This window comes from Elgaria multicarinata, chromosome 1 (assembly GCF_023053635.1).
Source record: "Elgaria multicarinata webbii isolate HBS135686 ecotype San Diego chromosome 1, rElgMul1.1.pri, whole genome shotgun sequence".
In the NCBI taxonomy this organism is placed as follows: domain Eukaryota; kingdom Metazoa; phylum Chordata; class Lepidosauria; order Squamata; family Anguidae; genus Elgaria; species Elgaria multicarinata.
The window spans coordinates 47343170-47365725 of record NC_086171.1 but is presented as its reverse complement, the minus strand read 5'-3'; the positions used below and the strand labels follow the sequence as shown (position 1 = coordinate 47365725).

General features: G+C 41.7%; 1 protein-coding gene across 1 annotated transcript in view; it reads right to left on the bottom strand.

Moving 5' to 3' along the window:
• Nucleotides 1–22556, bottom strand: part of MALRD1 (MAM and LDL receptor class A domain containing 1) — a 288950-nt gene that overhangs the window by 186468 nt on the left and 79926 nt on the right. Inside the window, exons 17-19 of the mRNA XM_063121247.1 lie at nucleotides 15310–15397; nucleotides 13054–13230; nucleotides 10634–10808 (exon numbers count right to left, since the gene is read on the bottom strand). Coding sequence (XP_062977317.1) covers nucleotides 10634–10808; nucleotides 13054–13230; nucleotides 15310–15397 — 440 coding nt within the window. The remainder of the gene's footprint in view (nucleotides 1–10633; nucleotides 10809–13053; nucleotides 13231–15309; nucleotides 15398–22556) is intronic.

The window sequence follows — 22556 nt, the reverse complement described above, 5'->3', positions numbered from 1 at the left end:
ACGTTATTTTGTTACAGCTTGTAAATATAAAACTCAAGTCTGACACATACTTTGCGGCAATGGTTTCACTAAAGTGCCTGAGGGATTTTCCACATTATCAGTTTATTGGACAATGAATGCATTTTTGTTTCTCATTTGTTGTGCATAGTCCACCTGGTGTCTCTAAAGAATATGTTTCTATTAGAAGATAACAACTTTTATGCAGTACTTCTTGCCTTGGAAAATATACTTTCCCACCAGATGGCACCATTTTGGTTACTGTGACTGCTGTTACAATCCACTGATGGTTTCGGTCCAGGTGGCCAACTTTGTAACCCTAGCGGCCATCATTGTAACCTTAGTGAATTGTGGGTTGCTCTCACGTAACCATGGTAAGATCCTGAGAATCTTGGCAGGTGGGAATGTCTCTGTCCCAGCACAGACCAGTCAGGTCTGCCCACAAACTGATAGACTGCTTAATAGTTTTGTTGGTTGATTTGTTGGAATGGCTCGGTAATATATAATAAATTATGGGTTTAAGTTAGAAAGGCTTGTGCAGAGTCCCCCATCCCCGTCTCTAACCTAAGGCTACCACCATCCTCGGGCAAAAGTTGTTACTAGCACAGCTGCTGAAATGGAAGGGGGGCAGGATTTGTAATTAAAGTTACTTTGTCAGAGATGAGAAGAGCAGTAATTTGGGGGGGGGGGTTGGTTAAAGCAAGAGATGGAGATTAGTACAAACCCTCCCATCCACTGCCAATTATTTGGGAAATCCATACATGACTACTGAAACTTGAGAACTATACTCATATGCAGTGTCCATACAGTGAAAAAAAAAAACACCACATGTGTAAGACTGTCATACCTAGTAATCCATAGACACACTTCATGCTTTTTCCTACACAAAAGTGCTTTCCATGAAGGGTGGTGAACTGAACCTTTAAGCTTCAATCACTAATTGTCTTTATTTCACTAGAATCTATGCTGCTGGCATATCAGCAGTTGGAATGAAGCTTCAATCAGCACCTAAACAGCTGGCACATAATCCAGTGGGGTAGGCCCACAGGCACAAGCTGGGCTCTCTCTTAGTTAATTATAGAGGAGGGAAAAGTCCTAGCGTTCCATCTGCCACTGGCAGTAAGAAGAGTCTTAAATATCCATAAAGCTCTGGGTCATGTCAGCCACTCAGCCTCTGGCTTTCTTTGCAGTCAAACTGTCAAGTCATATTTCCAGTCAATTACTTTTATTATGCAAACTACAAGCAAACAGGCATTGCCCCCAGGCTACAGATAGTATCTTTATGCATCCATTAGAGACAGGCTTTTCTAAAAGACTTTGCATAATACAGGATCACGTAGACTTCAGGTTAAAGCATCATGAAAGAGAGTTGCTACAAACTCCAGTAGAAGCCACTGGCTACTACGGGCTTTCTTCTTGACCTAAGTGGGCTATTAGGCACCAGCTTCAAGGTAAGTGCCTAATAGCCACTTCCAGACCGCCTGCAGTCTCCTCCCCAGCTGCCAGTCTCTTGGAGCATCCCATGGCCCTATGTTGCCTCTCCTGTTTTAACGGATATCTGACCCCAGGGTCTTGTATTCCTACCCACTCTAGCTCATCTTTAGGAGCCTGAGTTCCCATGGATTCAGAAAGCTCAACCTGGCTGTCATCCAAATGATTAGGCTGCTTCCTCCTCTCTGGTAGTGATATTCTCACTGGCTTCCAGCAACCTTGGTAGGTTGAGAGTACCTTCTGCCTCCCCCTCCCCATCAGACTCAAAATCTATTCCCATGTCTTCTTGGGGCACATCTGCAGAGGTGCTAGGCCCAATCCCTACATTTGTGACCCAAATATCAAGTTGCATCTGGTCCTAAGTATAAGTCAAGGCCATCATGGAATACTCCTGTCCAGGAACAGTTATGCCATTTTGTAGGACAGGGGTTGATTGATGTTTTAGACTTCAGCTCCCAGAAGCCCTGCAAGCAAGACCAATGGAATGCTTTGAGTTGAAGTCCAAAACATCTGGAGATCTACTTTCTGCCCACTCTATTCTAGGATACTTTAATTCTACCCCCCTACTCATAGCTTCCCATTCTCCCCACTTAAATCTTGGGGTTCTCCCAAGCCTGCTCATGCATCCCTCTTGTGTATAAATTAGGTGTGTGCACGGACCCCCCGCTCCGCCCCATGGGCCGATCCGAAAATTTCGGATTGGCCCGCTCCGTGCCGCTCCGCCCATACTCCGCTCCTCTTCGTCGCGGAGCTCCGGCTCCGAATCGGAGCTCCGCAGTGGAGGGGAGTGATGCCAGGTAAGGCCGGGAGAGGAGGGCGGGGGGGGGGTTTACTGGGCCCTGCCGCCGTCGCCGCCCGTGCGGCGACGCAGCAGAGCCCGGTAAGGGATCAAGGGGGAGGGAGGCCTTACCTGCCTCCGTCCGCGGTTTGTCGCCGTCTTCAATTGAGCCCGCGATTCAGCCAGGAAGTCTGGGCCACAAGTGCGGCAGGTAAGGGAGAGGAGGGCGGGGGGGTTACCGGGCCCTGCCGCCGTCGCTGCCCATGCGGCGACAGCGGCAGAGCTCGGTAAGGGACCAAGGGGGAGGGGGGCCTTACCTGCCTCCGTCCGCGGTCCCTCGGCTTCTTCAATTGAGCCCGCGGTTCAACCAGGAAGTCTGGGCCGTGCGGTCTAGACTTCCTGGTTGAACCGCGGGCTCAATTGAAGAAGCCGAGGGACCGCGGACGGAGGCAGGTAAGGGAGAGGAGGGGGGGTTACCGGGCCCTGCCACTGTCGCCGCATGGCGACAGCGACAGCGGCAGGGCCCGGTAAACCCCACTTACCTTTCCGGCGGAGCTCTGGATCGAGGCGAAGGATCCGCCTTCACCTCAATCCTCTTTGCCACGCTCTGCCGGCCCCCCAATCCTCTTCGCCTCCGCCTTAAGGGGAGGCGAAGCACCCCGCTCCGCTTCTAATTCGCCGGTCCGATTAGAAGCGGAGCACATCCCTAGTATAAATGGTGCTGTTGTAGTTACATAAGGACTGGCACTCAGATAATTTAGTTCATCATTAGTATACATATATGAAATGATTAAATGTTGCCCTTAGTTCCATTATCGCTAATTATCTGAACCATTAAAATTGTGTTTTTATGTGGTATCTTTAACTTTTAAGATTTTTTTCTGTATAAGTACAAAAAGTTTGGAAGAAATAACTATGCAGCTAGATTTCCAAAAAATTATGCTGGAGTATTTGTTTAAAATTTAATTGCTGCAATTCAAATTAAACATTTAACACATACCCTGCAAAGTAAAGATCTAGACTCCTGACCACAGTTTACTTTCAATTTCTTTTCTAATTAATTGATAAGTGTTCTACCATAAAACAAAGAATAGCTAAGATATCAGTGGAGGGAAGCCTACAGTATTCTAATCTTTCAGTAGTGTTTCTTGGTACTTAATCAAAACTGAGTATTTGAGGTGCCAGCTACTGTGCATGTATTCTAATAGAAAAACAGTGTCGAGAATAATATATATTTGCATGTGTGTATATATGTGTGTGTGTGTGTGTGTGTACACACATACACACTTCTGTTAATTTTAAGAGACCGATTTTTATGCTGAGAGTAAAAGAGAGACATGCAAGCCTAAGAGTCATTCACATTACTCTTTCAAATAATCTAAATTATATGCTGGATTTTTCTTTTCTTTTCCTCCTTTGCAAGTTTGGATTCTACTTCAGAAGCTTTGTGTGATGCAATGACTCTTCCATAATACAGCTTCCCTATTTACTTGTGGGATGTCTCCTACCTATTCGAACCTCTAAGGGAACAATCCTATGCATGTTTAGACATAAGAACATAAGAAGAGCCATGTTGGATCAGAGCAAGGGTCCATCTAGTCCAGCACTCTGTTTACACAGTGGCCAACCAGCTGTCGACCAGGAACCCACAAGCAGGACATGGGTGCAACTGCATATTCCCACCCATGTTCCCCAGCAACTGGTGCATATGTGCTTGCTGCTTCGGATACTGGAGGTAGCACATAGCCATCAGGGCTAGTAGCCATTGATAGCCTTCTCCTTCAGGAATTTATTCAACCCCTTTTAAAGCTATCCAAATTGGTGGCCATCACAACATCTTGTGGTAGTGAATTCCATCGTTTAACTATGCGCTGTAAGAAGGAGGAGGAAAGACATCATACAACTCCCTGGCTGGGATATGCTAGGAGGTGTAGGACATTTTCTGTCTAAACATGCATAAGGTTGTGCTCAAAATGGCTTGGGCCCTGAATATCTTAAGAATCACCTCCTTCCATATGAACCTATCCAAGTTCTGAGATCAACATTGAACACCCTACTCCATGTCCCACTGCTGTCAGAGGTGTGGCAGTTGAATACATGAGAGAGTGCATTTTTCCATTGTGGTGCTAAGGATGTAGAACAACCTAGAAGTTTTGGGGGCTTATGCCTGCCAATCTAAAATGTTGATTTTGTAATACGTGCTTTTGTTCTTAAGGCATATTAGTTTTGTTGGCATTTGTATGGTTCTATTATTGCAATTTTGATGCTTTTATTTCATTTTGTTCCAAGTTTGACATATTTGGGTTCTGCTGTAAACCACTTTGTATAGAAAAATATGTTAGAAATGATTGGAAACAAACAAAACTAGCGAAACAAACACACCACAGCCATGCATTGAGAGACTGAGACTTGCCTGAAGCCAACCACTAGGCTTCACGGCTGAATAGAGATTTAAATGTGGGTTTCCATGCTGCAGTTGTTCTTAAGAAGCAGTGCTCCAAATACATGACTTAATTAAAGAGTCATGAACAAAAAATAAATTGGGATTTTAGAAAAGTGAAATGGAAGGACCCATTGTCACCTCCTTTCCACTTTTGTGCATGATATAAAAAAGATAAGGTTTGTAGAAAAACAACACTGGCAGAAAGCATTCTGAAAAGGCCATGAAAATTAATGTTATGTCTTTCATTATATTTGAAAGCTTCAGATGATTATGTTCAATAGAGCTTGAGGTACATTTTAACAGTCTATAAATAAATTTTTACTTGGTGTTTTAAATTTGTAATTTTGCATTGCTGCTGTTTTTATCTGGTTGAGCTTTTATATTGTATTTTATATTATGGTTTTATGCTGTTGTTTTATACCTTAAATGTTTTTAATTTTTGTGAACCGCCCAGAGAGCTCCGGCTATTGGGTGGTATAGAAATGTAATAAATAAATAAATAAATAAATAAATACATGCTCACACACATACACACCTTTCTATAGTAGGAATCGGCAAACAAGTGATGTTCAAAAATGCCAGGATTTTCAAACATCAGCACACCGCTGGTCTTGTGTTTGATTCCCATTTGCAACTGCTGTTCGCTCTGCGCAAACAGGAAAAATGTGCAAATGGAGCCATGATTGAATGTAAAATGTACACTCATTTCCACGAATTTGTGCAAATTTCCTAAGTTGCACACATTTCCTCCATAGGCTAAAATGGGCTTCATCCCATCTCCAGGGGAAATTTGCACAAATCAATCAGGGAAAGCTGTGCAAATTGAACGGGAGCACATGTTTGGAAATTTATGAAAATGTCTGGCAGATATGTGCTAGCACTCACAATCAGAGTTGCAAACAAGGCAGGCCTGTATGTTTTGTAAACAAAACTAAAATTCTCATATACTGTATCACTATTCTGTAGTATAAAAGATTCACACATGTAACGAGAGCGAGAGTGAGAGCGAGAGAGCGCACTGGCTTTCAAAGTAAATAATACGTTTGAGAAACTATCTGTGCAGTGTAAAAAACATTACATAAAAGCCATTTCCTCTGCACAGATTCAAATACTACATTATAAGGAATACACTTGAGCACTGTTTATGATCTCTGTTTCCCAAAGTGTCATTTGAATGCACTGCCATTAATTTCACACTACCTCAGTGAGACGTCTATCTAAAAAAATATACATACACTTGTCAGCACATTCCATCCCAAAGCAGCCAACATAAACACATTTCAGTGAAAAATATTTATCCTTTTATTCCACCCACTCACCCATGCTGAAAAGCTAAATTGCAAACATAGACACACTCCCAATAGTATATAAAATTGCTTTTAAATTTTAAATATGCTCAGATCTATGATTTTCAGGCTATGACTTAAGAGCCTCTGTTTTTCGCTTTTTGCAGACATCACATCATTGTTGCCCACAAATGAACTTAATTTCTTAGGGACACTTCCTTACTAAAGAAATAATCTATCCACCTGCAAAGATTAACTGTACATGATGGGGCAGGGACTGGCATAAGGCACTGGGCTCAACATCCCTTCAGCAGTTAATAGTAATAATAATAATAATAATAATAATAATAATAATAATAATAATAACAACAACAACAACAACAACAATAGTAATATATTTGTTACCCACCTCTCCCTCTAGATCGAGGTGGGGTACAACAACACATTTGGGCACACAATCTCCGCCTGACTCATAATGGGAGACCCATGAATGCCTTCCATATACTCATCCAAGCCATCTCCCTACTCTCCTGTAGAAGATGATCTGCGTTTCCTCTTTGCTGGTCTAAAGTGGGACATTTTTCAGTGGGCCTGTTCAGACAACACGCTAGGCCCTAACAGGGTCATTGTTGCTGTTCTAGGTTGAAAGTATTTCATAAGTGTTTTATATTTTACCATTTCTATGATACAGTATGTACATTAGTTTGGCAACCTACCTTGTGAGGACTATTTGTCTTGAAAGATGATAAATAAATAAAGAAATGTAAAACAGAAAGGAAGAGGGGTGAGGAGAGTATGGGGATAGCTTCCAGCAACCGTTGCTAAGGGAATGAGGAGATTGGGGAGGGAGGCAATTAAACTGTAGTAAACTGGGTAGTTGGACAGAAGAGAAAGAGATGTGAGGAGCAAAAGGTGATGGGAGGGGAATGAAGTGCTGTTGGAATCCTCTAGAGTAAATACAGTGAGGTGGGAGATGTGATCAGAATTTGGAAGTGACAGAGGAGCTGGAGAGAGATGAGGAACAGAGCACTTGTGAAGAGCAGGGAGTCCAGCAGCCTGCAATGCAGGGGGTCAAGCATGGGAGCATGACCTCGCCCTGGCACCCAGGCAACACTGGCACCCAGGCAACACTGTGGCACCATACACGACTTGATGAACAAAATGGACTGCCACATCAGCATGTTTTATAAGAAAAGAATACAACACGGTAAATTATCCTATCTTGAAGGGAAGCTATTTCTGTGCTTATTCATTAGAAAACATTGTTTAAATGTAAGTGTTTGGATTAGTTTCAAACTCTCTTCCCACATTACAATCGGGCTGTGTTTTTTTCAGTTGCCACACACCCAAGGCTGGATATCAATATTCCAACTGGCCAGTGGAGTGGAGTACACTGATACACCCATCCGGTCAAGGGGCGGGAGGAGCTCCACTGAGCTTTGGGAAAACCTATCAAGACTTGAGCCACATGACATCTGCACCAACCCTCACTAGTTCAAATGGAAGTTTAGGGAATTGGAAAGTTCAGTGCAGGTGGCACAATCCACAGGAAGAGAAGCTGTGCAATATTCCCTCATAATAAGGGACCTCTTGTTTCTAGCTTAGTGCTGGAGTGAGCTGAATTAATGCCACAGGAATGAAAGCATTTTCAGAATAGGATAATTGCAATTTAAATAAGCAACAACAGCCTTAATTGTAAAAGGGCCACATGTCAGAAGAAAACTGCTCAGGTTAACCTGAGAATGGAATCCCATTATCTTGGGGTGTTTTTTAAAGAAAACAATCTTGAACTCAACATGGAATGGCTTTTCAGCAGATAAACAAAGAGAACTTTAGCTCATTCAGAGTATGTTTGGGCATTTTGCAGTGAATGGCCGTGGTCCAAAATGTGATACGGGGATTTTGGGGAGACAAGACACACAGCTTTGTCTTCTCCTTTGTCTTGTCATTTTATCTCCCACTACCGCAAAGGAAAGCCACTTTCCGCTTTCAAAGCATGCTATATCTTTGGCAACATCAAACAAAAAGGACAAAGCTCCAACTGTGTGTCTGGTTCTCCTTTTTGAGTGTGGCCTCATCTACACCAAGCAGGATATTGCACTATGAAAGCGGTATGAAAGCGGTATATAAGAGGCAGGAGCCACACCACTGCTTTATAGCAGTATTGAAATGCACTGACAACTGTTGGGACCCATTGACACAGACCACATGCCGCTTTCATACCGCTATATCCTGCTTGGTGCAGCTCCTGCCTTTTATATACCACTTTCATAGTGCAATATTCTACTTGGTGTAGATGAGGCCTGTGTGTCACATCTCTGATTCTAGACAATGTATTTTATGTATTTTAAGCAGATTTCAATTTGAAGTTGTATGTGCAAATTTATAAACTTCTGTTACCACCCCCTAAGACCTTTTGCAACTGAGGTGGTCTAGAAATGTGAGTAAATATAAATGAATAACCTTACACAAGCATACTTTTTAAAATATTTATCAAGAAACGATACTGGGGCAAGCTTGATGGAACCAAACGAAACATATTACAGTTGTATCAGTGAGCCAAGACTGAATAGTAACTAATATGATCCCTGTTTCTTTCATAATGTCTTTGATTTTACTCATTCCAAGTCACTTACCTTCCTTTGATAATTCAAACGTTCTCAAATTTCTCACCAGCTGATTAAAAACAGCATGGCAAAGCACAGAGCACCAGAGATGAAAAGATCCATATTTTTACTGTAAAACAACAATTACTAAATACTAGCTAAAATGTCTCTACTGGAGCTGCTGTTCTTTGTGTGTGGGTTTTGGGATTTTTTTAAAAAAAGTTTGGCTGCTTTTGACAAAGAGCTGAAATTAATTCGCAATTCTTCTGTGGCTCATCCAAAACAGCGCACATCTCATTAACATTCCATCGTAAATCCTCTGAGCTTGAGAAGAAAAGGAAACAACAGGATAGAATCTCACGCTCAAGTAATAAAGATGGAAGTAGGCATTCCAGCACAGTGTCTAATCACAGTTGGCATGATTTATTTACAGTTTTGCAACTCTTCTGTGGCTTGGCACAATATGAAATTGTGGTTCCTCTTCGCAAATGCTTTGCTCGTTTCAATTCCTTCCCCTTGGTAAGGGCATAAGGTTATATGACACCTAGTGCTTGCTACTTTTGACCATCGTGCTAAATCATACCCAGACCTAACAGTTAGCACCCATTTCACCAGTGACATGTGGCTAATATCTTAACAGAGTCTGAGAAAATACCCGACTCACTTGGGAAAGAGCAACATAAGATCCCTGCTCCGATATCACGTTTTGAAGCTATACGTAGGTTTTTCGAATTTCTGCTGCCAGTAATACACTTGAGATCGCTTCTGGCAAATGGGCTCGCCGCCCATATTGATCGTACATGATCCCATGAGCCATAGTTCAGCTTACAGATAATCACAGGACCTCATATTTATATATAAGCAAGCACATGCAATTTTTCCTGCATGTAACAAGATGCACAATTTAAAATTGTTTTATTGCTCAGTATATCACATGCAAATCACAGGAATCTTTTTACTGGGAGTTATTATGATTCATAGAATGAACCTGCCATGGATCAACCAGCACATCTTTTTCTTCAGCATGAAGAACAAGCCCTTTGCCGAGTCTTGGAAGAAGAGAATATTTATTTATTTATTTATTTATTTATTTATTACATTTATATCCCATCTTTTTTCCTTCATGGGACCCAAAGCAGAATTCATAATCATCATCCTCTCCATGTTATCCTCACAACAACAACCCTGTAAGGTAGGTTGGGCTGGGAGTCTGTGACTGGCCCAAAGTCACCCAATGGGTTTCCATGGCCGAGTGGGGACTAGAACCCAGATCTCCTGACTCCAACACCTTAGCCACTACACCACACTGGCTCTCCATATTTATGGGCCACTGTTCCCCTTATATTCCAAGCCAATCCCCTCATCCCTTTGATATAGCCATTTCCCAAAGCACTTGTACCCCAACCTCTTCAGAAGGCTAGGTGGGGAAAGAAATTCCACTTGATAACCCCACAAACATCGGGAGGGGGAGAGTGCCATGACACAGGCTCTTTACAACAGGCCTGTCCGCGGACACTCCCTGATCAAGCTAATGAACAGGGATAGGTAACCTTGGGGGCTTGTGGGCACATTTGGCAATTTCAAAAACTGTCTTGGGGACCACCACAAAATGGTTGCCATGGAAAATGGGCCAAACCACTCCTCATTGCAAGCACATGCTATGGCAGGGCACCAAGAAAGGTGTCTGAGAGGTGCATTGGTGTCCGTGGGCAGCATGTCACCATGAAAGCTCTAGGTATTATATGCATTATCCTTTTAAAAAGAATGAACTAGCAGTGTAAGAGATCCACAATTGCTGTTTGTTCTATTTATGACCAGATTCCATTTAGAATTTCTAATAATAGTATTTAAAGCATGCTGAAAGAGACACCACTAAGTGATGTTTTCTGTTTCCAGTCATTTAGAATGATCTACCTCAATTACACGAAGCAGACCAAAGCAGCAGCACGCTCACTGTTAGCATCTGTCACAGCTGACTGAATTGACACAGCCAGCGCATAGAAAAACATATACATTGGAGCATCGCACTCACGTAGTATGATCAGCCAATGGCCTATGGCTCTCTTCACCTGGGTGGATGCTTGATCCTTTCCCAAGGCCCCAGTGGAACACATTAACAGTATAGGCTGAAGCCATTGCTGCCACCATGCCAGTAGGTTGATACCATTCACATAAGTTTCCGTCGTCAAAGTCACATGCCTCTGAAGCTATTGAGAAAAGAAAAGGATATTGGCACAATACAGAAATGAGGAGCTATTTGCTTGTCAGTGGTGCTTTGACCAGTCTTTCTGATAATTGCTCCATGAATGTTCTCAGTGGTATGTGTGTCTCTTCCAAAGTAGCAAATTTACTACACTGTCTTCTTGAATGCTCCTTGCATAGCTCTGCTTGAAAAGTCCACACTTTGAAAAGCTAGGTTTTGGACAAAAGTGTGTGGGGAGGAAGCATTTTCTTTTGAAAAGTAATGATAAATGTAGGATAGAGCATTTTACAATCATTGCTGCTAAAATGATTCATGCCATCAATAGTATTGGTGACGCTCTGGGATATTTCTTATGTAGCTGCACCTGATAACTGGTGTGAAGGCTTTTGTCTTTAACAAATGAACAATTCATACAATCAATGCATAAAGCCACAAAACTGTTCTGAAGTTTGTGGTCTCCCCAGGTTTTGAAAACCATTATACTCCAAAATGTTCATAAAGCATGAAAAATAAAACATACATTTAATTCATTACCTATTATGGGACCATTGAGACCTATCATGTGCTATGTAGAGTAAAGATTTTAGGTTGAGATTGTTGATTAGGAGCTATTAAATTAGCTCTTCCAAGTACTATGTAATTAACAATGACTAGACAGAGTTCTTGTAGGTTTATTTTCTATATAAAACCAAACTAGATAATTTAATGTTACATATTTACAACTCCTTGGGGCTATGGCAAATGTTCTCTTTGTTTCTAATTTCCATAGTCTTTTGCATGCCAAAGAGCACACAGGCATCTTGTCAATTTCTTTAACTCAGACATCCATAAGTACTTTAAAAGTAGGATATGGAAAGAGCAACGCACACTAGGAGGTATTTTTTTCTAAGTCACTGGAATGGGAATTCACCATGTCAAAGAAAGCACAACACCATATTAAAGAGCACACACCAGTTTCTTCAACTGATAAAAAGCTGAAGTCTTTAAGCGGTGGGGAAGTGTGAACACAAAATAGCCATCTACACCATGAAAAGAATTAGGAGGTTGGATAAATTCCTGGAGGAAAAGGCTATGAATGGCTACTAGTCCTGATGGCTAACTGCAGACTGTATACACCAGTTGCTGGGGAACAGAGGTAAGAGGGTGCTGTTGCACTGGGTCCTGCTTGTGGGTCCCTTGTCGACAGCTGGTTGGCCACTGTGTGAACAGAGTGCTGGACTAGATGGACCCTCCAGCATGGCTCTTCTTATGTTCTTATGTTTAAGGGGTGGGGAAGAGACATAGGCCATAGCTAGATGGAGCTTTAGCCCAGGGCGAACTCCGTGATCATCCCTGTGCATCAACATGATGCACAGGGGATCCTGGGATCAGGGAGGGATGATCTTGTGATCTGTTATGCTTTTATACTGTGGTTTTTATGGTTTTAATTTTTGTTAACTGCCCAGAGAGCTTCGGCTACTCAGTGGTATAAAAATGCAATAAATAAATAAAATTTATTTATTTATTTATATTTATTTATTTGTTTTTTAAATTTTTATACCGCCCAATAGCCGAAGCTCTCTGGGCGGTTCACAAAAACTAAAACCGTTAGGAACATAATAAAACATCCAACAAGCTAAAAACCCAAATACAAAATACAATATAAAAAGCACAACCAGGATAAAACCACACAGCAGAAATTGATATAGGATTAAAATACAGAATTTTAAATGCTTAATTTTAAAATAAATGATCCCCCCCCCTTGCCCCAGGATCTTGCCCTCCACTTTGGCCCCGGTTTTTCCGTGGTCCCAGGCTGAGCCCAAGACAGTGGAACGTGTGGCCTGTTGCCGTGGGTTGACCGGGCTCCATGCGATTCCTCGCGAGGAGTCGGGAGCCACACACGGGGCACAGCACTGTGCCCATCGGGGGTAGGATGGGGGGAGCAGGGAAAGTAAGTTAAATTTTAAAAAGTACTTACCTTTTGCGCACAAGCATTTGTGTGCTGCTGTTCCTTTAAAAAATAAAAATGGTGGGCATGACGCCTTTCCTTCTGAGGTTGTCATGCGTCACGTGTAGATAGAGGAGGGATCTCGCGATAAACACAACGCGAGATCTTCCCTCCTCTGTCACGGGACAACAGGTAGGTCTAGCTAAGGCCATAGAAAACCAATACTGACACACAAACACAGAACAGCAATCTGCACCATAAAAAGAATTAGGTCAATTCAATGTAATTGTAGTACACAGTAATTAATGAGTATGCTCACCACAAGATGACTCATCAGATTTGTCAGTACAATCAGGTCGGAAATCACACCTCTGGGTGATATTGATACATTGGCCCATGGCTCTGCAAACAAATTCATTTTTGGTACAGTTGTTCATAGGAAAAGTCACAGGCATGGATGTCCCTGATGGAGTTGTCACATCAAATGGCAAATTTCCTTAAGGAGACAGAAATGGCTGCAGTGAGTTCCTTAAATTTCATTTTTTTTTTCTTTTATGAGATACATAAAACCGCCAGAGTTGTAAACCGCCCAGAGAGCTTCGGCTGTGGGGCGGTATATAAATGTAATTAAATAAATAAAAAAATATGTATCTTTTTTTTAAAAAAAAGGTAGACGTGCTTCTGTCCTATCTCTCTGCCACAAATCTCTTTTATGGTTTCATAACTAAGCAAAGTGCATGGGGTATATGGTTAAGGTTCTGCGGCGCTCTGACAGGACTGGGAAGAAATAGACGATACATTGACACAAGGTCAGCCTATTTTGGAGGATGTACCATAGCTCAGTTGGGATGCAGAAGGTCTCAGGTTCCATTCCTGTCATCTAAAGTTAAAGTCTCAGCTAGTGAGTGATGTGAAAGACCTTTGACTTTCAGGGAATCCAGATTCTAAGGTAGTCAGTGGAGGCTGGTGGTTCTGAAGTCAGTGGGGCAGTGCATCCAATCACACCTTGGACAGGTCCTTTAGAGTTCAGATTGAAACCCGTAGCAGATTCAGCCTCCACTGAAGGTAATGTTTCTGTATATTTTATTATCTTAATATCAATTGTTTCTCATCACACTAGGGGAATTGAACCTTTTAAATGACTAAAGATTATCTGCAGTGACTTTGGGAGTAGAACTGGCTTACAGTTTTAAGCCTGAGCTTCTTCTCAGAAGTGTTGTGTGATTAAGTGACACAAGACAACGTAGAATTAGAACCAGATTTAGTCCTACTTAAAGTAAGCCTACTGAAACCAAGTCTAAAGTAAGTCCCATTGATTTCAGTGGAACTACTTTAAGTAGGTCTAACTCTGGACTCAACCCATAGCTTTTGCTCTGTATCTACTTACCAGGTGTTGACCAAATTTTGTGGACTTCAGCACCAGATACCATGGCCAATGGTCAAGAAATCTGGGGGATTTAGCCCAAAATATCTGGAGGACAGGTTGACATACTTCATAAGAGTTCCTACTGTTGCTGGGGGCCCTTCACAAATAGTCCTTACTACTGTTCCTCCACCTCCTTCTGCAATTGTTTGACACAGGATGATGTCTGGTGACCTTGGAGCCCTGCAGATCCAGCTACTACTAGCTACTTTGGCTTCCACAGAGCCAGCATATGGGCTCGAGAGAGGAAAATATGAGAGATGGTCAGCGGTATGGAAAATAAGACCTATGAGGACAAATTGAAGGAACTAGGAATGTTTAATTTTGGGAAGAAAAGACTGAGGAGAGGTGGGGACATAATAGCTGTCTTCATATATCTAAATGGTTGCCACAGAGAAGAATACAAAGACTAATTCTCTGCCTCCCTAGATGGTGGGATAGACCTAATGAGCTTAATGTATAGGAAGGTAGATTTTATTTATTTATTTATTTATTTATTACATTTTTATACCGCCCAATAGCCGAAGCGCTCTGGGTGGTTCACAAAAATTAAAACCATCATAAAACAACCAACAGGTTAAAAACACAAATACAGTATAAAAAGCACAACCAGGATAAAACCACGCAGCAAAATTGATATAAGGTTAAAATACAGAGTTAAAACAGTATAATTTAAATTTAAGTTAAAATTAAGTGTTAAAATACTGAGTGAATAAAAAGGTCTTCAGCTGGCGACGAAAGGAGTACAGTGTAGGCGCCAGGCGGACCTCTCTGGGGAGCTCATTCCACAACCGGGGTGAACTTTCAGCTGAACTTTACAAGAAAGCGTTTAATGGTAGCTGCAATACAACAATGGAACCAATTATTTAAGGTGATGGGTGGACTCTTCATCCCTGGAGGTCTTCAAACAGAGGCTGGACAGCCACTTGCTGGGAGTGTGCTATTTCTGGGTTTCCTGCATCATTGTGGGAAAGACTGGATGCCTGATAAATACTCCTCCAGCACTGTGATTCTGTTACTTTTTTATTACACGTAACCATTTTTTTTAACTATCTAGGATTGAGAACTGCACCTCATTTGCATGGAAACCATATACAGATTGCAATCCTCCATTGGGCCACTCCAGTAGTTTATATCTACAATTCTCCTTACCATTGAACAGGGTACAGTCCTGAAAAGAGAGGTCATCAATTCCAATGTCACCGGTGAAGCCATCCCCAACAGTACCCTCCACCAAGATCTAAGAAAACAATAATTATAAAGCCATCTGTTACCACTGAGAAGATTTTCTACTTCTAATCACCTATTTTATATCCGTTTACCAAAAAAATAATAAAAATGAGAGTGTGGTTTGGTCTTTTTATGAAGAGCCATTCTGAAGGATAGAGTGTGATTAACTCTCTCTGGTGTTCATTTTAATCACAAGGAACACTTAAGCATTAGTGTGGTTAGCTACAAAGTCATGTGTAAGCCCATTAAAATATCACTGTAATAAAGAATTATAGCAAGGTGCTATAGTTGTTAGTCATCATTACGTTATTAATCACAGTTAATGATTTCAGCAATTGTATGTCTTAAGCATAACTTTAGGGGAATACCATTGAAATGAACCCAAACTAAGATGCTACAGTATCATTCAATGAAAGTTAAATAATAATTTAATCAAATGCTATTAAATAATGGACTTTCTATATCTATATTACTACACATATGGCCTTTAGATGTTATCCCAGCTTTGTGTGAGCCACTTGTTTGTGAGCAGTTCCTACAATGATTCTACTACATGGGCAGGGGTTGATCGCATGGAATTGACACCAAGCTAGAAATATGCAGAAGGTAAGGAGCTCCCACAGGTGTTTAAGGGCTATGCTAGCAAGGGCTAATGGGAATTGTAGACTGAAACATCTGGAGGACCACACGTTGCTCACTCCAGGTCAATGAGGGTGCAAATCCTGGATATTCCAGAGTCATTTCCAGTTCCCTTTTGTGCTGATTGCTAGTGGTGTAGTGAAGCCAGGGCTCGCAGGGATGCAGCACTGGTACATCTGCCAGCCTGCTCAGAATTCCCTGTTCTCTCTGAGCTTAGCTGCAACCGCCAAAGTAGCTGGGTGGAAATTAATTGTCCCAGCAATGATATCTTGTTCCTTTTTTGTAATGCAAGGTATTGGTATTGAAATGGCTGTTAAGGCTCAATTGCAAGTCCTTACCCTGGCTTTCCTTTGGTTATGTTCTTACCAACTTCTCTGGTTCTCCTTTCACAACTCTCTCCAGAACACTCTGAGTTTTGGACCGCCCTCCCTCCCTGAGACTCTACTGTTGTGGGTCTTACACCTGACAAAGTGTGGCTTTCAGCACTTTAATACAAAATCCAAGAGGATGGTGATGGATTGTGCACCAGCAGATATACTTCCCCAGTTTAGGCAGCACCATCTATAGAGACACCATAATTTCCAACATTAACCATGCAATACAGGCAGTAGATCAAGATGCCACATGCTTTGCAGGAATGAACGAGGGCCTATAAAACCCTTGTATGCATATGCCCTATAATAATGCCCTCGTCAATCACAGACAGCAGACTCATGAACCCCACAGTCTGGATAAACAGAAAGATACATCTTAGTTGCTATGTTAGATTTTCATGCACCATAAGTTGCAGGCAATAATTCAGCCAATGCACCCATATTTTTCAAAACTAATGAGAGACGGGAAAATATATAAGAGATTACCGAGCAACCTAAATTATAATGCAACTGATTTTTTTAAAAAATGTTTCCCATCAAGCATTTACATAAGGCCATATTCTTTGCAGTTCTGTATCATAGGCGTTAAGGGAAGGGAAGGAGGGATGGGGATTGTAGTTAATATCATGGGATCAAATGTCACCTTGAGAATGTATGTTTAGGCATTATGCATTGCTTCATCTTTCGTCTTACAGTTAATTAGTTCTTGTTTAAAAAAATCCACATTTTTAGAAAGATAATAATGAATACCAAACAGGTAGGATTCCTACAAGGCATAAAAATGATAAGTGCCTATTTTTATATGGCAGGAGTTTTCCTTTCATGGGTATGCAAAAAAACCAAACCCAAACCAAAAACAATAATAGTTCACATTTACTACAATTCAGTGGTATTGAATAAATTTGCCAACAGAAGAGAAAAAAAACATAGAGGGATCTATTATAAGAGACTGTCAAAGAAAGGAAAATACTGAGACAATATTACAGTAAACATATAGTCATATCTTTAACCACTTAAAACTTGAAATAGGTGCATTTAATTGTATGCAATACATTATTTCCATAATCACATTGAACATTAACAGTTTTGGATGGAGATGGGACTTATGGTTTGCCAAGTAAGGAGCATGAAAGATACTATGGAAATGGTGAGGTGGTACTAAACCCAGTGGGGCTGGCCACGGGGAAGGTAGAACTGAAAGATATAGAGCAATATCAGGAGAAAGGAAGAGGAATAAGTCAGAGAAGTCATGGAACAGGACTCCGGACTTTCATCCACAGAGAATCCCAACCCATTGTCCTCTGAAGAACAGGCTCCAGTTAATGGTTCAGGGAGAGGACTCAGCCATGGTAAGGCATCATAGGGCTTCCATTTTTCCCAGGTCTAAGAAAGACCCCAGGTATCCGTTCCCTGCATCCAGAGGGTTACTTTAGCCCCTGCCCCAAACTCTGAGGACTCAGGCCATGAGGAAAGTAGCATACCCCAGCCATCCCCAAGTCATCACAGTCCAAACCCACTAAAACAGGCCAAGTCCCCGTTAAGATACAAAACTCAATCAGTATGGAGATGTGGCCAAGTAGCCTAAAGGCAGCTGAACATTATACAGACAACCCTGGCTTCTAGTCCACTTAGAGCTTTATGTGTTGTTGCTCTTTTCCACCTTGCTTCCTAAGAAAGCTGCCCCCTGCTCAAGAGCTGATCCACAACAGAACCCTGAAACACAGACGACAGCGAGGGATGTGTGGGTTTTGTGAAATCTGTTCGGCCTGTGTTTGCTGGATTGTCAGGCATCTTTCCTTCCATCGTCCGTTCACTGATGGAATTGGATTTTTATTTAGGGAGGTGTTAGAATTTTGTTCCTATTTGCACTTGCACAACTGCACACTTGAGCAAATCCCAAGTTGGGTGAAAAACAGTCTGCAAGTGTGTGAAAAAGCCAGTCTACTGCAGAATCTGCAGGTCTGATTCATAGAAATACAAGCTCATTTGAACCTATTGCAGATTTCTCTGGCATCCTTAGAATTATAGAATAGTAGAGTTGGAAGGGGCCTATAAGGCGATCGAATCCAACCCCCTGCTCAATGCAGAAATCTACCTTAAAGCATCCCTGACCGAGGGCTGTCTAGCTGCATCTTGAATGCCTCCAGTGTGGGAGAGCCCACAACCTCCCTAGGTAACTGGTTCCATTGTTGTACTGCTCTAACAGTCAGGATTTTTTCCCCTGATGTCCAGCCAGAATCTGGCTTCCTGTAACTTGAGCCCATTATTCCATGTCCTGCACTCTGGGATGATCGAGAAGAGCTTTCAGTGCAGAGCACTGACAGAACCCACAGCTTGAAATTGTAGAAGTGAATGTACTGGACTGTTTCAGATGAAAGGGAACACAAAGGGCTTCACTTTCTGGTTGATTGCAGTCACCCGCAGCTGGTCAGAGCTTCTGGATATCAATTCACCACGTACAAAAACAGGCAATCTACATGAGCTTGAACAGTGCTGTGGATACAGTAGCATTCGTTTACATGCAGACAAAAGCTGATATAGGCAACGAGGGTGGCCTGATGGCTAGCCAAGTTATTGTTAGTCACCCCTGAGGCCAGCATGGTACAAATACAAATATAAAAATATAATTTGGAATGTAGAACAATAAGACAATGACTCTTCTTGGTCACTGACAAGCCCAAGCAAAATTACAAACATGAAGAGAGGAAAGGAGATTGAGGGAAAGACAGAAAGGGAGAGATGTTAGTTACTGGATGTGCCTGGCACAGGACTGTGTGAAAATCCTAATGCAACATCCTCAGCTTAGCTATAGGAAGGGTAAACCACTGGACTTAAAGCAAACAATCCTTAACAATCCAAGTGCTTACTCCTAGACAGAGACACAGGCTCCCCAAATTCTGAGTGACACACAAAAAGTCCCAATTTTGTGGCTACACATCCAGTGCGGATGGTCCCTCAAGTGTCCAATCAGTTATTTAACTTTCAGTGCTGTGGGCAACACTTGTGAAATGAATCACTAATTAAATGCAGCAACAGGGTGCTTCATGTGGGTGAAGCTCTACAAGCCAGCAAAGTAGTAGAAGCAAGAAGAAAAACTCTGATCCTGGAAAGATAGGTTTGGAAGGGAGGGAGGGAAAGAGGGAAGAAGAAGAAGAAGAAGAAGAAGAAGAAGAAGAAGAAGAAGAAGAAGAAGAAGAAGAAGAAGAAGAAGAAGAAGAAGAAGAAGAAGAAGAAGAAGAAGAAGAAGAAGAAGAAGAAGAAGAAGAAGAAGAAGAAGAAGAAGAAGAAGAAGAAGAAGAAGAAGAAGAAGAAGAAGAAGAAGAAGAAGAAGAAGAAGAAGAAGAAGAAGAAGAAGAAGAAGAAGAAGAAGAAGAAGAAGAAGAAGAAGAAGAAGAAGAAGAAGAAGAAGAAGAAGAAGAGAATCATGGGGATCAGGCAGTATTCTAGACAATCCCTGGAAGGATCTTCAAGTCAAAGCAGCAGATTGCCCAAGTGTATTGAATTCTGTGCAAGATGTTCTCTAAGAAATATTTTAAATGGGGACTATGTTCATGGACAGTTATAGAGTTCAGGCTAAGAACACATTGGAGACAACAACTTTGGCTGTGCTCAAGATGGGGTTAAACAAAGGTTCTGGGGAATGAATGGGAGCCTCACAGAGGTTCCTGACTTTTTATTGCATTTGGGGTAGTTGATAAAGCATGAAAAATGCTAGACTTCCATGGGACAAACAATTAGAAGTTCCCAGGACAAGGGACCATGAAGGATATCCAAGTAATGCTCTAACTTACTGATTTACTTTGTGGTGTGGCTGCTTCGGGATTGGACAGCATTTCCCACCAATGCTTTATATTAGCCAATTCATAGGTTAGAACATAAGTTGTTTGACTAAAGTGGTGACATAGAGGTCAGGAAGCTATTTGCATGTACCTGGATTTTCCATTGTTTTTCTACTGACATAAGGGCAACTCCTGTTGATAGAGATAAGGTAGAAGGCACATAGGTCATAAACTTACTTACAATAAAGGAAAGTAGCTAGCATACTATCAATAGGATCTTTTTTCTCCTAGCTGCCATAAGTCTCTTTCCCATGCAGTCTTTTCCGGAACAAAAATAACAATGACATATTAGACAAGGTGACAGTGTGATGCCAACAACATACACAAGTAAAAGCCATGAAAGAGCCAGGGTGGTATAGAGATTAGAGTGTTGGACTGGAACTCAGGAGATCTGGGTTCTAGTCTCCACATGGTCATAAAGCTCACTGGGTGACTTTGGACAGTCACTGACTCTCAGCCTAACCATCATAGGCTTGTTGTGAAGATAAAATGGACAGGAGGATCATGTAAGCCACCTTGGATACTTTGCAGGATATGTAAATAAATAAAACCATGGCTAAGCTTCTCAATAACACCATGCAAGGGGACTGTTCCTATAATGCTTGATCCTACCCTATAAACAAAGATCACCAGAGATCCAAATCTATCAGAATGCTGTCTCAGAGTCCTCTAAATAAGGACTCTGACATAGATGAAGAGGCAGATGGTCCAGGAAGACGAGAAGTGCAAGCTGCAGTACTGAGCTGGAGTCTGACAGCCAGAAACCCTTTCTGCCAGACCACACCGCCCCTGGAACTGGGATCTCCAGTGATAGCAGTTCCTATGAAGTCAACTCGCTTTACTCTAGGGGGTTCAGGATCCCTAATACATACTTGTATGTATTGCACAATGTAGGAGCTGAGGGATAGAGTGTTAGGCTCCAGGCCAGAGAACAACAGGTTTAAGATGCTCCACTCTTCAGAAAGAGGTGGAGCTTGGAAGGCATAGTCTGCACCAAGACAGGTAGAAATGTCAGCTCATTCCAGACCTTGTTGGAGTCTTGCTGGTCCTTGTCTGCTTGGAGCTAACCTAGGTCTTAAAATTCCAGCTTGACCCTGCCTGTTCTGACCATGGCCTCCAGATCAAACATGGCCTCCATGGTCAGGACAGGACAAAACCAGTCATGAATTGAACCTGCTCATTCTAAACCCAATGCCATAAACATATGACTTCCTAATCCTCATCCTCTCCCCACCTGCCCAAGATATGCCTACACTTTCAGGTCTACCTTCACATACTCAAATGCCCACTATAAAAGCTCCCCTGTCAGTTTCTTCCCATCTCAAAGACTAAATAAGCAATTAAAGAATGAACCCTACAGTCTCCATGGGCTGGTATCTCGGCAGAAGCTGTGCTTTAAAGAATGGCAGAGACAGCAGGTCCAATTGATGTGTTAGGATTCAAATCTCATTGTAAGTAATTATATCATTTTTATGTAAAAAGCGTTCTCAATCAGAACCACATAGTTCAGATCAATCAAAGCCCCACCAATCTCCAAAGCCATTCACTAAAGACTCCCACGCTCCCACCCACTTTCCCTCCAGTCAACCCATACAATCCAAACCACAGCATGCCACAAGCAAAAAACACAACTACATCACAGAAAAACTTGACTGCAGACGTAATAGCTCCAACAGCACAACAGCATGACAGTTTTAGTTCATGGGAAGCTGGAGCTGACTAATACATTCCACCAAGAATTTAATTCTCTGTAAAATCTGTTCATATGTGCACACATATTTAAATAACATATCATGCTCTTAAACTTAATTAATCTAGTATTGTTGTTGCTATTAGGAGGGAAACACTAGCAAATGGCAACATTACTGCTTTAATGAAAAGCTGCTATCATTTCAGTAATGTGTTTTGCTTCTTTTACATAATGCGATTAGACATATGAACATGAAGCCATATGTTCTCATCTCTCTCTCTCTCAAAACCTAAAATGAGGTCCATCGCACATAATTCATTGATTCAATTTTTCTTTTAATGATGAAGGAAGAGAAGACACTCATGTTTTAATAAATATCATAACACAAAGCATATAAGAGCCAACCTCTGAGCACTCAAAACACAATTTAGTTCAAATTTAGTTATATAGCCTGAAGCCGATTCAAATTACAAGCTAACATTATATTTCTGCATACAACTCCTCTGTTAAAATCAAGGTTGGATTTTAGAATATCATTTTAAAATGCAAACTGCTGCAAACAAAAAAGGAAGTAGATGCTCTCAAGCATTCAGATCAGTTACTGCATTGCTACATATTTTACATTTC